Below are 17,046 nucleotides of genomic sequence, written 5' to 3'. Positions count from 1 at the left end.
TGTCTGAGAGTACTGAGACCAGTAGCAGTGAGCAGGAATACCGTTTTACATCAAAACCTCTTGCACCTCTCTGTTCCTCGATAAGTCGGTCATGCTCTAAATTTGGCTCAGTCAGCAGCTGCACGGTCCTGCTGCCTTGGTAGGGGATGTACAAGCGTTACCCGTCACCTCAAACCACTTCCAGATCACAAGTTGCCTTGGGGACCCTGCCAGCAGTGCCATGCCCAAGTCACCCAATGGTCCATGATCCAGATGTGACCCTGCCTGAATTTGGGAAATGGGGGGCTCTGCTCCCTGGTTGGCACCTACCTGAAGCACTGCTGTTTTCTTTTTCCCGATTAGTGTGATCAGTGATGAGCTGTAAACATGCTTGTCCTAGAGGATGCTTTTAATCTCAGTTAAAAAATATGGCTAAGCCATCAGCATAAGCTAAGCCATCAGGCTGTAGACTAGCTAGAAAGAAGGTTGACCTGTCGCCAGGTTTCTCTCCAGGCTGCAGCTGACCAATTTTGCCATGCACCACAGTGTGTCCTGCTTGTCCTCTGTCTCCTGACTTGCTGTGCTGACTGCCATATCACCTGCTTGTATGAGCATCCTAGGGATAGAAATCCTGGCATTTGGGTGGAGATGAGCAAACTGAATGGGAGGCTATAACAAAAAAGTTAAGTGGGTATGAATTTGTGAGCTTCCTAACTGGTTAACAGTTCCAAGTGTCCCATTCTGCACTGCAGTTTTTGCATTCAGTGTTACTGCATGGCATGCTGCAAATTTTGTTTCAGTTGGCTCATGTTGCTGAAGTAATCCTGCTGAAAGTTAATTCATCTGATTCTCTACCTAGGTAACACTGATACCACTCCTATGTGACAAAGACTAAGATCCAGTGATCTGTTGAAGTCTCTTCTTACGGAGCCACAATAAATTCTTGCCTCAAACAAGATTATTACATCTTAAACATGGATTAATAGCTCTTATATGAAAGAATCTGAAACTGTTAGGGAACTTTGTTTATAATGTTGTGGTGTTGGACAGATGCATACGTGATGGTTAGCACTCACTAAAACTGAAACCTGGACACTCCTTAGTTTAGTTTTGCTTGTGCTCCACGAAGCAAATAAACAAAGCCAAAGCAGCAAACAGAAATCACAATGATAATTATCTTTAAAACCAGATAAAAGATACAATGATGAAATGTATGTTTTTCCAGCAACAATAACATATATGTGGACTCAGATATAAAGACTTTGAAACATTTTAAAAAACATTAAAGGATCACTCTTATTCATATAGAGGCTTTAAAAGTAACTTTTAGTGGGTTTTATTTATAGGTGATAATCTGTTAATGCAGCATTTTTTTCTCAGTATCTTTGCACAGCAGCTTTAAAAAAACAATGCAAGTTCTACATTTTTTTTGTAAAGTTTGTAGAAATTAGGTATTAAGTAGTCTAGTCTGTTTGTAACAATTATTACCAACACCTTTTAGTTCATATGAAATGCACCAGATTTGTCTGTGTTCTTTACAGTTTTTAAAATGTTTTTGTCTTCAGAACACATTGTAATAATGAAAACATTAGTCCACTGACACAGTTGCACTTTCAATCTTTTTTAATTTGATGATGAAGGAATGAAGATGCCTACAGATAAATGCACGTCCAAGAATAGATAAAGTAAACCCCAGAGAGCTTCTGTTCCCTCGTGCTGTCTGTACACCTCCCCAAGACAGTGGGGAATCGTTACTCATAGGCTTAGATCTGTCAGTTGTCTACTGGGTCAGTCTGAACAAATTGCTGTGCTCCGGTTTTCTCTCCATAAAACAGGAATGACTCTGCTCCAACACCCTGCAGAGGTGGTGTTTGGAAGTATACTGAATTTATAAAAATACTTTGAGATTCCCGCATCAAAACACCTTGTATGTGCAAAGCATCTTATGGTTTATCAGTACTAAGTGCTACCATTGAGGTTTCTGCACATTACAATTTCAGTGTAATCAGGAAGTTTGCCTCCTTTTTGTGGTGCTAATGTTTATATTCCTATAACATTTTGGGGCTGAAATGGCAGGCTTATTTTAGCCATGCTGTCCCAAAAAGGGCAGCAAAAGCAGCTGTCTGATCCCAGTGTCTCAGCATGATACAAAGGATGGCTATGCTGATTTAAGTTAACATACTGGGGAAGTTTCATATAGATACAAATTAAAACTCTGCTTCTCAACTTCTGTGTTTTCTTCATTTTTATTTTTTCCTTCAAAGTTGGTTTGCAGTGATGAAGAGATGCATGTAGCAGCTGCATTATTTTCTTATTATCACATTTGCTTCCACTATTAATGATTCTGCACTAAGCCTGCAGGCTCTGTCTGGGCATATGTGTTGTGCTCTTGGTTAGATGAAGAGGAGCTAACGGAGGGAGAGCAGAAAGCAAACTGCTGCAATGTGTGCCTACAGCCTGGAAGCAGGAGGAAAAGAGCTATCCAGGCAGCGTGAACCTTGGAGGTGGGCAGTCACCCCAATTGGGACGTTGCCAAACTATAGGACTGTAGCATAGTCACAGTGTGTGCCTGTTACATATGGGTTGAGTTTAGGGCAGAGAATCTCACTGCGTGCCTTTAGGATGTATGGATAGGTGTGGTGCTAGACTGAAATTTACGTGGTGCATAATGTGGGTGGGAATGGTTTACAGCAGGCTAGGTGCATTTTTGCTAGTGTTGCTCCTGAGGGTGCACAAAACCTGACCCATGCAACCAGTAATAAATTTATACGATATTGGTCCCTCACTACCTCTCTTTCTCACCTAAGTACCTTGACATTCTGTTTATTTGCTGGATATTTCTTCTAATGTTGGCCACAAACTCCTTTTTTTTTTTACTGGCGTTGAGTTTTCAATTACAGCATGTAAGTTTGAATTTTCAATTACAGGCAATGAAGAGAATGAAGAGCAGAAAAAAAAAAAGTGTAAAATGCATACTTCTACAACATCTTTATGGATTCCAGAAAAAGATCTGGACCTTCTGAAATCAATGCAACATCTTCAAGTGGAGCCAAGTGCAAAACAAACGAACAAACAAAAAAGACAAAACAAAACAAAATCACATATATGCTATGTAAAAGGAATAGCATCAGGGACAATACTACAATTTTGCTGTCTAGAACATTAATGCATCCTTTCTTAGGCTATCTAATGCAGATTTAGTCAGCCCATCTCATGTAAGGTATGCAGGAATTATAGACACAGGCAATAAAAATGATCGTATCCTTGGTGCTGCTTCCATATGAAGAGAGGTTTAAAAAGAGTACTCAGTAGAGAAGTAAGTGAATAAGAAACAAAATATATTAGAGGAACAATAAGTGGAAAAGGGTAGAAGAATATTAGTCAAATGTGCACAATCTAGAACTATGGGAATACTGTATATAATCAGAGAAAGGAAAACTAGAGCTGATAAATAAAAACTTTTCCTATATAAAATGTCCCACTGATCTCATTGCTATAAAAAGTTATCAAGATGATAAAGTCCCAGCTTTGGGACTACAATGATGAGGTGCTGTGAGAACAGCTTCCAGCAGTAAACGTGGGTGATAATTACTGAGCTCTCTGGCAATCTCTTGAATGCCACTGAGAAATCTGGCGCATCGGAGGGCTCGCTGTGGAGCTTTATGCAGTCTGGGTCAACCTCTGTCCAGACTTCACTGGTCCCTGGGGCAGGATGGTGCTTCCCGTCTCACCCATAGGATGCCTTGTTAAGACCTCTGCTTCCTTTGGTAGACTTTTCTTTCCACTTTAAAGCTCAAACTATCATTGCCTTTTATGAAAGTCTTGCTTGCTAAGAGGTTGCAGTCAAAGTGGTACAACCTCTCTGTAGCACGGTGAGCATGTTTTTTGTTTCCTCAGAGACTTTCCAGTGGAAACTGCTTCACAACCACCTATGATGTACAGGGCAGACTGTAAGTTTGGTGGGATGACATAGGATGCCAAATTCGATCCCAATTCCAGATGGAAACATTCAGTAAGATTCTATATATGTATTAAAAAAAAAATGTTGACAAAGAATGGCAGTGAGTCTACACATATGTCCTAAGAAGAGCTCACCTCTTGGTCCGGTCTCACCTGGCTCTTCTGTTAGCCCACAGTGGCACCTTTCAAGGTGCTGCTGGGGGAGAACATTTTGGGAAGGTTTCTATGTTGGGAAGCAAAATGCCCATTTTATATGCTGGGTGGTGTGAACAGAGCAACCAGCACTTCGTCTGTTAACATGGCTCTTCCTCTACGCTCCCCCTCCTCCAACACAGGGAGTTTCACAAGCTCTGTGTCTCATAACCACAGTGTGGCTTACTGGGCGGGTGGAGGATGTAGGAGAACCTACGATGAATTGCAGAATGAGCTGGCCCTACAGCCAGTGCAGCCACAGATGTAACTTTACTCTCAGCACGCCTCACTCCTTTTATCTCGGAGTTCCCAAGTGCTTCAATTGCTGTGGGTAGGAGAGAAGGTGATGACCTCTCTTAAAAGTAACATTACAAAAAGGAAAACAATGGATTATTTTGGTTATCTGGGTTATAGCATCTGGCTCTGAAAAAGAATGAGTGGACAACCATCGTGTGGTGTTGGGAACAAGCAGCCAGCCGTGGGGAAACCATGGGCTGACCCCAGCAGGTATCTCCACCTAGAGTTTCAGCTGACGTAAAGACAGACTAGTAGAATGGTTTGGGTCAGAAGGGACATTTAAAGATCATCCAGTCCAACATGCTGCTGTTCCTCGCATTCACAACATTAGATACATTAATAGCATGTTCTGGTGGTTGCCTTTTTTTTTGATCTTTGGGGTTCAAAAGCTTGTTGCTGTATTTCAGCATGTTTTCCAGTCTAGAAGATAACTTTTCTCAGAGGACTCTGTGAGCTCCTGCCATTCCAGAATCATGCAGTCTGAGCATTGATGTGCCAAGACACACAGGGTGCCTCAGCAAGTGAATATTTCATACTATAAGAGGGCCATCAAACTTAGGATAGGGCCCCTTCCTTCAAGCACACCCCATCTGCTACACCTTCCCAGAGTCTTGCTTGAAGGCTAAATGATATGGTGTAGCATGGAGGAAAGCCAGAGACCTGTGCTCTCTCCCAGTGAAAGCAGTTCTCTAAGGAAGAGGGCAGAAAAAAACCCAGATCGGTATTTTGATGTGCCTTCCTCCTTGACGGGAGACTTTAAACAGACATGGGTGTGAACAAGAAACCACCTCATAAGTCTGGTTATTCTGATCGCTGACTCCATTCAGGCACTGACGTGCTGTGACCCACAGCATCGCCTGACAAGGTGTGTTGGCAGCTGTGGTCCCCGCTTTGCTGGTGAATGCTCTCACTTACAGGCTGAAGACTTCCTCTCCTGGGGCACTTGCTCTTCATGTGGGCACTACCACTTAAAGGCCAGAATGATGGAGGAACAGATCTTCCCTGACTTATCCCCAGATCCTTCCTTGGGGCCTCGCACAAAGAGAATTTTTTTTTTCTCAAAAAGAGAGTTCTAGCAACCTAGCAATGCACAAAATTGTGCATTATTGTGCAAAATTGTGCAAATTATCTGTATGTTTGATGTTGATCAGCTTGCCCCATAGCTGTCTCTCATGCTGCTCTTGTATTGTTCAGCACTTCCACAGCTGGCTCCAAACAGGTATGCTTTTTTGGGGCTTTATGCACTGGACTTCTCTGAGACCTGGCTTATTTTTATATTTGAAGGTTGTCTAGTTCCTTGTTGACATAGTAGTGGCCCAAACTACTATGAAATGCTTCTCAGGGGTCAAAAGTTTAGGCCAAGGCAAAGCAGTGCAGATCTGAGTAAGTGCTAAGAAAGTGGTGGCAACTGAAGTGACTCATCAAGCAAACTTTTGAACTCAGTTCTCAGACAAGGAGACCCACATTTTCACACTAAAAAGCAAATATAAAGAAGGCAGAGACTTTCAGGACATGGTAAAGGTTGTTTTCTGGTGACAGCATCAAAGGCTGGTGATGAGAGCTCCTCGATGATGTGGCTCCTTGAGAGCCACAGCCCAGACATTATTTCCACACAGCTCGGCTGGTCTGAGGATGGGAGGAGCGATTAAAGAGGGCAAGAGTGATCCTCAGCCTCAGGAAAAGTCATCTAGCTCATGCCACCCGCAATGGCAGCTTATTCTGGACTGTCTGTCCTGGTCAGAAATGGGTTAGGGACTGCCTTGGAGCCCACCTAGGAGCGCCACCAGGGTGAAGCTCAGGTACTCTTCTTGACAGACAACTTTTTGGTGAGAACGGGGTTCTGAGACGGTCAAAGCTTTTCTTTTGGGTATTTCTGCAAGTGGCACTTTGGAATGGCTTTCCACGTCCATTCCTCAGCTTTATTTCAAATAAAGGCTCTGGCTGAGGTCAGAAGGTGGATGAGATGCCCTATTTCGTTCCCCGTGACAAGACTGCTAGCCGGGTGCACCCGAGGGATGGAGCAGGTGGTTTCTGGCTGCACGTACCTTGTTTTGTGGAGTCCCAGCACCTCGTGTGTGAGACCAGACTGACAGAAATGCGGCCTGCGCTTCCACCTGCAACTGGGTCAGTAGAGGGAAGTCGTGAAAACATGGTGTAGCCTCAAAAAAAAACAAAACAAGCAGGTCATAAACATGTCAAAATTTACATCTGAACTCACCAACGGTTTTGATTATCTTAATTACTCTATACACTCACTGTGAATGGCAATAACAATACTCTTGCTTGCTCAGTGTGGGAAACCGCAGCACGCCCCGGCTTGGCATTTGGAAAGTGCCTGCAACGAGTGAGGAGCGGTGCACAAACAGGGGCACGCTGCCGGTGCTGCGGGGACAGGGGAAACTGAGGCAGGGAGAAGAAAAGAGATTGCACAGGAGGTGAGAGACACAGCAAACAGCACAGAGTCCAGGCCTACAAGCTCCTGATACGACGCACTGTCCATAGATCTCCTTCCTTCTTGCTTTCTCTTGGCGTAATTAATGCATTGGGTTCATTACGGACTTGGGTGAGAAAAATAAATCCCAGGATTAGAGTCCTTGGGCAGGCCCATGCCTTAGTGCACAGCCTGCATAAGCAAGTCGTTGGATTAGGCTCTATTAAATCTAGAAGTTCGTTCACTCGCAGGCTAAGGTTCTCCTCTTACTTGGGGAGGGGAAATTCGGTGTATTTTTCTGGAGAGGGGGGTGTATTTTAAGTCAGATTTAGTGTAAGCGCTGTACAGTTTTCACTGTGAAAAATGAAACCTCGAGGTCAGCCTCAGAAGAGGGTGTAACCCCAAGCTTTGTTCCATTTCTGCAAAATCTTTCCAGCACCTGATCAGTGCATCAAGCCGAGCGCATCTCTGCCACTAGTATGTGGACTGGATCAGGAGTTTAAAAAATCACTGCCAAGTTGCGCCTTAAGTTAAATGCCCTGAGGTTAAAAAGAAGACATAAGAAACGCTAATGTTTTTTTATTTTTCCCATGTACATTAAACAAATGAAAAAAAATATACACTTTCGAGTTCTTTTGGCGAGCATGAAAGTGATATATTTGTGAGGAAAGCAGAGGTGCTTGCTCAATTTCATAACGATGTGAGCTGGAGGGAAATCACAAGATTTGGTTTGGAGGTAATTATCTGTGGATGGCAGTAAGCAAGGATGTGAACAGGGAGCTGAGTCGTCAGAAATTTGGCAAGATTTGTAACGTTCACGCTGTTACACGTCAGTTCCCACTGTTGAGGGCAAAAATGCCATTCTCAATGGCAATAAATGGCACGTGGCAGGAAAAAAAAAGGTAACTGGCAAGATTAACAATGGCCCATGCTCTGTTCTACAGATTTGGGGAAATGGAACTGGCTGTATGAGGAGGGTAGGTTAAATCATTGCTGCTATGAAGAATTAAGCACAGTCTCATTAAAATCACTAAAATTCAGAGGGCCCAGGTTCATAAAGGAGATAATGGAGGTTGTGAACATAATTTTACACCAGAGGATCTGCCCGTGGGCATGCCTTTGTCCTGCTACAGTTAATGTCACTCAACCAACTCTGTATTGCCTTGCATTACACCGATGGCCAGTGTAGCTTGAATTAGGAAAAGCTCCCATGGAGCAGATCTCTGCCAGCCCACGGTAACCCATGCCTGCACCCTACGCTTTCCCCAGCAGGGCCCTGGGCTTAGCTGAGAGCTGCTCCCCCACCTCTGCTTTCCTATCCTAGTTATCCAAATGCATCTCCCCAGTCCTGTTTGCCCCTCTGAGGGGCTTCGTCTTCCAGCTACAAACCATCCAGGCACTTCGCCTGGCTGGGAGGCACATCCTGGCTTGTGGAAAATCCCCAGCCTTGTCTTCCTCTTTCCAGACATGGAAGAAGGAGACAGTACAACGCCTGCTGCCACACAAACACGGGGAGCAAAGGAAGTGGTTATAGCATTTAAATAGGGATGGTATCTGGTAATAACAATGCATGATCAACTTAGAAACACCTTGGGGTCTCCAGCAACAAGGTCTTGGATTACCAAAAACTCAAACCGAAATTACTTTCCAGTGCTCATGGCGTCTACCTTCATATCATCTACAGCTCGAGCGTCTGCCACTGAAACCTGCAGTAAAAACTACCAAAGCTTCCCAGGGAAACAAGCAGATTTTCTTTGCAGAAGAGCTGCCGTCACTTGTCTGCCATTTAACTAGTTTGTTACAGACAGGCATCAGGCAACGCTGGCTCCTTCCCCGTGGCCACGCTCAGCCCTGAAGCCGTGCTGATGCGGATGCTGAAGCGTGGTGCCAAGAGACAGCTGAGCCCAGCCCAAAGCCTGGTGCCAGTCGTTGCTGTCCCGCTAATTCCCTGGCTGGTAATTGGAGCTGAACCCGAACATAGGTTTGGAAATTTTGCTGGAGCTGGAGTGGAACCAGCGCCAGTCACAGCTGAGCGCCGTCCAGCAGCTCGGCAAAGACCATGGTTTGGGCTTCCTGTAGAGAAGGGAACTTGAATCATGATTTGCATGCCAGCTTGCCAGGAAGAAGACACACGATCAGCCACTTCTCCCTGCCTTCCTCTTCAAAGTTTTGCCTGCTGCATTCCCCAGGCTGGCAGTGCCACGAGGCACGCCACCAGCAAGGGCGCGCCTCCGTCACCCGTGGTCCTGCCCTGTGTCTCCCTGTTTTCACCACCCACCTCGTGAGGTGGCCCTGCACCCACCCCGTGCACACCGTGCCACCCCAGCACACCTGGACACAACCTCTGGAGCCACTTGGGTACCGCTGGCAAGCTGCGCTAAGCCACTGCACCCTGCGGATGGGGACCGTGGCTGAGGGCCAGCTTGGAGCAGGCAGGATGGGACCCCCGGCTCTTCACTCCCTGGGCACACTGGTGGCTCCTCAGGGGACCCAGTTCTTGTTTGGGGATTTCTTTTTTCCCCCAATGAAAGTGTTTTTCCGTCAGGATGAGGCCACGCTGGGAGCAGCCTCTGTGTTGCCCTGTGCTAGCTGGCGCACCTAAGTAGAAAACTGTGGTAAGAGTGGTCTCCAATTTGCTATTGAAAGAGCTCACCAAAAAAAAAAAGAAAAAAAAAATAATTAAAAAAAAAAATTGTCATCTGTGTGTAAGCCACCTAAACCATGCAAACCACAGAGAAAACAGCCGCTCAGAGGTTTGATTAGGCCCGGGTCCCGGGAGCACACACCCAGCGCAGGCTTCAAAAAGCCCCGGGCTCGGTGCAGGCGCACAGAGCAGGCAGGGCGTGCAGCGGGGCGCCAGGGCCGGGCTGACCTCCCCCCAGAGACCCTCCCGGTGAGTGCCACCTCCGCTTTCAGGGCGCCTGCTTCCCACACGCAGCCTCAGCGGAAAGGACGCCGAGTTACAAATTGCCCTTTTGTTTTTGGGAAAGTTCGCTGTCGACCTCACCCACTTAGGATCAATTTTTTTTCTGTTGCAGCGCAAGGTAGGTCTGAAGGAGACAACACAGATATTTTGCATCGCCCTGGGGGCATGCTGAGCTCCCACAATTTCCCCTACCAAGCAGCTCTGCATCCTGCAGCAGCCTCTAGAAGAACATTTTGGAAACGGTGGTGGGGGACAAACCAGCAGCGAGCTGGCTGCTTCTTGCCAGCCATGCTCACCAGTGCCTGGTGCACCTCGACGGCTGGTCTCGACGTGCCAAGGGATTTTTGAGCAGACGTCCTGCAGCAGGTGGGGCCTACCAGGTCTGGTGCTGCTGGAAAGGATGAGCCGTGCAGAGATGCCTTGAGCCGTGCCTTTCCTCCAAAATAGGCGGAAAGGGGTCTCTAATTCTGGTTACTGAGCTGCCCCTCCTTGTCTCAAGGGGCAGTCTGCTGGCTGCCAACTTGCAGCATGCGGGAGAAAATCAAATGCTCGCTAGAGCATCTGAAAGCTCATTATACCTAAAACCGAATTATTGCTATTATTAATATAATCCGTAGCAAGTGCAGCGACAACAAAACCCCAGCGTGAGGCCACCGCTGTGGTTAGCACGCTGTGCTTTCTGCTGCGAGGCTGACTTTGCGATGCACTGCTTCTTGGACGGTACAAAGCCAGCTCAGTTTTTGGCTGCACCTGCATTTATCGTGATGATCCCATGTGTTACAAGGGGCTGGAACCAGATGGGGATGGGGACGGGGAAAAAAACCTTGTGGGGCTGTTGCCACCAGAGGCTTTCCCATTCCATCCGTTAATGCAGCACTGCCCAGCATCGTTCATATATCCATGGCTACAGCTGGTCTTAATTTCTCTGTCTTAGTATTTATGTATAGGTGTTATACAGATGGTTTCTTTCGGTCTGCTTACATATTTTTACTTTCCCTGGTTGTCTGCTTTGAAAGGAGGATAAATAAAAACTATTCTGAGTTTTGCGCATCAGAAATTCAGCTGCTATGTACAGGGCACGGGTGGTGTTTTGATAAATCAGGTACTAAATTTATATCTCTATTTGACCCTCCAGGGACAAACGTAATTCTACATGTAGGTCTTGATAGAAAATGTAAAAAAAGCTACAAGCACATGTTTATGGCTATTTTTATTTCTTCAGTTTATTTTAAGCAAGTGCTCTGCGCTGAGATTAATGTTCTTTTATTGCCAAGAACTCATGCTGCAAACTTCACTCCTAGATAATTTGTAGTCATTAAAGTTGCTCCACGGTGACAAAAAATGTAACGTTTGGATCTCAATTTTTGCTTTCTGAACACAAGCATGCTTCAATAGATGAAAACGACTGCTTTACATTTGTTGGACCAAATTACAAAACCCTGCAAACGTTTGCTGCGAACACCCCCTCCCAAGAGTGCACAAAAAGACGAAGGGCAATTGGGACTAGAGAGCAGCCCAAAAACCCACTTAATGTCCCTAAGAGAAGCTGCTTGCAGCTTGCTGCAGTTAACACAGGTGCTTTTAGCAGGCACACAGGAGAAACCGAAGGGAAAACACACGAACATGAGCATTGGCTGTTTCCCCCTGGAAAAGTTGGGGCTTGGTGGTGGCTGTGTGACTGGGTTCTGCTTTTTGTGGCGTCAGCCCGGCTCCAACACAAAGCAATCTGCAGCACAGAAAAAAAAATACCAATTTTTCTTTGTTATGGGGGCATAATGAGCTGTTCTGCAGGGCCCAACATCGCGCCGCAGCTTGCAGATAAGAGTTGCTGCAGGCAGAGTGCAGGGGATGCCGTTATCGGTCACTGCAGAGGATGCAAATATTTTAACACTGCAAGCTGCCCCTGAAGGCGGGTTCTTTTCTTTGTTAGTTGTTGTTAGACAATTTGAGAGAGACATGTTACTTTTTCTCATGAAGCTTTTGGAAGTTATGGTGCATTCAGATTACTTTCTTTTTTAATGTGTGCACTGGGGACTCTACATCTTATTAAAAATGAAATCTCAGTGACTCTAGTAAGTCAAAGGATGCAATCAGCACAGCAGCAGAGAGGAGCCGAAGCCCTAATTTAACCTAAATGTAATTTTTACTGCATTAAGGATCTTTTCTGACTCTCTATTAGCAAAATGGAAACATCTCAGTAATTCAAACCAGTGACATCAATTTCTGCTTGGTTTGTTCATCTCCTGTCCAGACTCGTTTCAAAGAGTTACAAAGCTTCGGTTCAGAAAGCTAACCATGAGTCCTGATGAGGTTTTTATAAAAACCAAATAATTGAGATAAAAGAGTCACAGTTCTGTTTCAAAACAAAATCAGGTATTTTGCTCCTATCTTTCCTCCCCAGGTTGCGGTGCCTCCTTCAAGACCGAGTTGAGATTTGGCTGAAGATGGCACTTGCAAGCATAGTGAGTACACACTGACGTTGCTGTGCAGTCTCGGTTTTTCCTTCCCCCAACATCAGTTTTCTACTCACAAAAGCCAACTGTGCTGCCCCATCATAGCAGTAATGCAGAATTATTTTCTGTACCTCTTTGCAAGCTTGGGATTTTGCATTTTGTTACATATTTGAAGCTTCTCTTGGGTGCGGGTGCATGTCAATCTATCTGAAACCCACTGTGTTTTGCTGGCAGCCTTTGTGCTTTCCCACCTAAAATGGGAGATGTTGGGGATCTTAAGCTACATCTGGTGGAGAGGGGCAAATTTACACTTTACTGGGCCACCTCAGCGTGAATTTACCTGGTGTCCCACCGCAGGTCACCCAACCTAGCAAGACCAGCCTGGATTACTACAGGAACAGCACAGTGATGTCCCTCTATGGGAACCCCACCAACGACACAGAGCTCATGTGTGACAGGAGGCAGGTCTGGCAGTTTGCTCGAGCCTTCCTGCCTGTATTTTTCTGGCTCATCTTCTCTGTGGGAACAGTGGGAAACACCTTGGTCATTCTCATCTACTGCAAATACCGCTTCAGGAGGAGCACGATGGACCGCTACCTGCTGCACCTGGCCGTGGCAGATCTGCTCCTCCTTTTTACCCTCCCTTTCTGGGCCAAGGCTGCCTCCGACGGCTGGATCTTTAGGAATTTCTTGTGCAAAGTCGTCAACAGCATGTACAAGATCAACTTCTACGGCTGCATCCTGTTCCTAACGTGCATCAGTTTTGACAGGTACATCACCATTGTCCAGGCAACAAAAGCTAAAACTTCCAAGCGGAGGCGGCTCCTGCACAACAAACTCATGTGCTTGGCCGTCTGGCTGATGTCCATCAGCCTGTGCATCCCTGAGATCATGTACAGCCAAAGCAAGCAAATCGGTGACGTGACTGTGTGCAAAATGATGTACCCACCGAACGTCAGCATGGTCTTCAGGGTTGCTGTCCTGGCTCTGAAAGTCACGATAGGCTTCTTCCTCCCACTCCTGGTCATGGTTATTTGCTACACCCTGATCATCAACACCCTCCTCCAAGCTAAAAGATGCCAAAAGCAAAAGTCGCTGAAGATCATCACCATGATCATCACCGCCTTTCTCCTCTCTCAGTTCCCATACAACATTGTTTTGCTGGTCAAGACCATCAACACGTATACCGGAGTGGTGTACAGCTGCTGGGCCACCAACGGGCTGGACATCGGCCTGCAGGTCACCCAGAGCATCGCCTTCCTCCACAGCTGCCTCAACCCCTTCCTCTACGTCTTCGCTGGTGAGCGCTTCAGGACGGCGCTGGCCAGGCTCGTGCGGAGGCCCAGGGGCCAGGAGCAGTGCTCCTCCGTGTACGACAGCCAGGAGCACAGCTCCAACTGGTCCTTCGCCATGCTGGGGCGGCGGCGGGTGAGGAGCTCGCTCACCCTCAGCACCCATTTGACCTCCTCCATTGTTCCTGCCTCATGCCAAGTCTTCGTGTAAGCCAGTACTGCCCAAGGGGTACCAAGCACGGCCTTTCGGACACTGTTCCTGCACCCCAAAGACTGCCTCGGAGGAGGGCTGAACCTCCTAGGTCCATGCGAGCTGGTGCCAGCGGCAGCAAGGCCACCAAGGGCTCATGCACTTCCTCCATGCTGTGCCTGGCCAGACCAGGCCTTGCCACGCAGGGAAGTGAAACCATCAACGCCATGCAGCAAAATGGAGCCGGACGTGCTGCGAGCAGAGCTGACAGAAGATAAGAGCTACCTTTGAGACAGTCGAAGCACCCAGCTCACCTGTGGCTTGAACCACAGCCCAAAATAGCAAGCCCCTCAGAGAACCACCAGCCCAGCAGCAGCAGCAGGCCCGGCTGGAGCAGGACGAGCCTTCTTCCTAGCCATGACGAGCGGCAGGAGGGAGCCGAGCCCTCGCTGAAGACCAGCTCCACATTAATTCGTTTGTCAGCCATTGCTTGATTTCAGCATGTGGAGGCTGCTCCCTGCACATGCGGACACAATTCTGCTCTGCGGGACTGGCTGCTCTTGTTGCAAAGGAAAGCTGATCTTCCATGCTCATTACAGAATTAAATCCTCCTGTATTTTAGCTCTTTGACGTAGGGTGAAAGTAGGCTCAATTTATTTGCTGCAGCTTGTATTTCTCTGTATTGGCAAGCCATAACTCGCAATAAAAATTCAAGGCCACTGGATATGTCGTTTTCTGTCCCTGAGAAAAAAATTGCTAGCACCCGAACCCCAAACCCATGATTCAACAACCTGCCTGTTATGCGCTGGTACCTTTGCTAGGGTGACAAAAGACATTTAACCCAGGACCAGTAAGACAGAGTCGTTAAGTCTCGAACCTACCGTTAATGACATTTTGGTTGAGATGCTGCTCTTTGGGCTGGTGTAGGCAAAGGTTTGTGAAGGCGGGTGCTGCAGCACTCCCACCACTTTCTCTGGGGACTTTGGATGAGCTGAAGATGGCACCAGAGGGACACGAGTGTCCTGCTAGCCATCGCAATTCCCATCCCTGGCACCCCTGAGCATTAATTGCTTGTTTTAATCCTCAGGAGGCTTTCTTTTAAATAATCAATTTTAATCTGCTTTGGCATTTGGTGACTATTTTCTTCAAGAAGAAATTGTTTGCATTGTGCATTAATCATTAAAGCGTCTTGGTAAACACCAGTTTTCTGCAAGGTTTGGCAGTACTTTTCTAGCTAATACATTAAATCTGGGCAGACAGGGTTCTAGTTTCATATTATTATTATTATTATTATTTTTTTCCCTTTGGGAAGGAAATGATGAAAGATGCATGCATTTTTTTACTATACGTGTTTGGTATTTTTGCATCTGTGTTGAACTCAAATCAAGTAGCAGCTGAAATTCCCTTCAACAAAAGCGCCATCACATACACTGAGGGGATGACCTGGTGCTGTCTTTGCCTACAAGCCCGCACCAGTTTCTCACCCATCCACACAACCTGTTTCCGTTCATGCCTGAGAAGAAGCAAATAGCCTCCCCTATGTTTTTAATTCCCAGTAAGTTGGGAAGCCTAAAACCGGACATGCAACGCACGCTGAGGTACAATGACGTGCCCTTCTCCCCGCACAAAATGGGGGTGCGATGGCTTGGGGCATCCATGCTCCGAGCCAGGGGCTCCTCGCTGCCCCGACAGGCGACTGGGGAGCCCGCATGTGGGGTGAGCAGTGAAGGCAGCCAGTGTCCCCCGAGATGTCCCCTGAAATGTCACACGAGGGTGACAGCCCTGGCTGCCATGTCGAGCTGGGCGCTGCTCCCAAACCTCCTCTTTTGTGCGGATTAATTGCCTCGGCACTCACGGTAAGTCTTTTTAGTCATTTTTTTTTTCCCCAGACTTTTTAACAACTTCAGATACGCACAGCAGATCACCTAAAAAAAGCCATTCTAAGCTTGCCCACCTGTGGGGGGAAAGGGTGGAAAGGAGGACCTGGGAAATCACCCCTCTCCTGGCACTGCTCTCTATAGCAATTATTAAAGCAAGGAGACTTACCCCGCTCCCAGCTGCCTTCTGAACTGCTGTCCTCCCGAAAAGCGGGCATGCAAACCCAACACCCGGTGGCCTCGAGCTGCGGGGTGGTGATGAGGCGCGGGCTCCTGGGGGAGCTGCGCTTCGACGTGCAGGTAGAAGCTGCGCCTTCGCTCGGCAAAACCGTGGTGGGAAATTCTCATGCTCGGTCGGCGAGTGAAACTGCTGAGGCTGGTGACACGGAGGTGAACTTTCAGCGGGCTCGGGGCCACCGGGTCATCCCCCGGTCACATTGCGTCCTGCTCTGAGTCAGGCTGCTCCTGCCGCCGCGCAGTCCCCGTCGGGGGCTCGGCGCAGAGGTGGCTGCTCCTCAGAGCCCTCCTCCCTGCCTTGTGTCCCCCCCTCCCCGCCCCGCAGCCAGTCCCCCACATTTTGTCGTGTGGCTCCGTCCTCACGTTTTCACCGCATGGGCTGCGCCGTGCATCCTCTGCTCCTGGAACACCAGGAACAAGACTGACAGACTCCGTCTACCAGGGTCCCTGGAGATGGGTTCAAGTGTTTTTGACCACTTTTTGAGGTGTTTTCCAAGTTTTATTAGGCGACGCTGAGTTCCTCCATGCTCTTGCAGCACCACGACCTGCCAAAGCACGAGGTCATGCTGCAGGTTCACACGGTGAGAGCTGCACGTCGCGGCGCGCCAGCCCGGCTGCGGTGCGGGGAGAGGAAGCGACAGGACAGCCATGAGAGACTTTCACTTTCTGCAGACAAAGCCGCCCGACGGATGGCTGCGCCTGCCTGAGACACGGACGGGCTTTACTGGAACGCCTCTTCCAGAGAGCAGAAAAACTGCAGAAAGGATTGCAGTGGGTGCTGCAACCACCACCCGAAGGCGCAGTGAGTAGCGTTGTCCAGTTACATACGTCCTGAAACCTGAGCCGTCGATCTGAATTTGGTGTGCGTACGCCCACCATTTCCCAGTATGAGCTGGACCAACCATCCATAGTTTCACTGATCAGACACCATAGTCCCCACGCCCCTGAGTGCTGCCTGTTTTTTCCAAGCCTCCTGGGCCAGAGGAATTTCCAAACCTTGTATTTGGACTACAGAGTGACACTTCAAGGACTAATATCATTGTTTTGTGGCAGCCGTGTGTTTTCACAAGGTCCACAGAGCAGAATGTCATACTGGGCATGCCAAGTCCAGTATTTGGGGCACATGCTATGAAATGGGCAAGTTAAAACCCCACGTAAGACAGCATTCGTGCTGGGAGCGTCTTGGCCCTCGCACCAAGGAAGTCGTTCTGT

General features: G+C 47.6%; 1 protein-coding gene across 1 annotated transcript; it reads left to right on the top strand.

Moving 5' to 3' along the window:
• Nucleotides 1-9,502: 9,502 nt before the first annotated feature.
• Nucleotides 9,503-13,741, top strand: CCR9 (C-C motif chemokine receptor 9). The gene is made up of 3 exons (XM_066991998.1): nt 9,503-9,903; nt 12,187-12,247; nt 12,596-13,741. The coding sequence occupies exons 2-3, from the start codon at nt 12,230-12,232 to the stop codon at nt 13,739-13,741; spliced, it is 1,164 nt and encodes a 387-aa protein (XP_066848099.1). The 5' UTR covers nt 9,503-9,903; nt 12,187-12,229.
• The last annotated feature ends 3,305 nt before the right edge of the window (nt 13,742-17,046 follow it).

Source organism: Anser cygnoides, chromosome 2, assembly GCF_040182565.1.
Source record: "Anser cygnoides isolate HZ-2024a breed goose chromosome 2, Taihu_goose_T2T_genome, whole genome shotgun sequence".
Taxonomy (NCBI): domain Eukaryota; kingdom Metazoa; phylum Chordata; class Aves; order Anseriformes; family Anatidae; genus Anser; species Anser cygnoides.
Note: the sequence above shows the minus strand (reverse complement) of the source record. Positions and strands in the feature narration are given on the sequence as shown.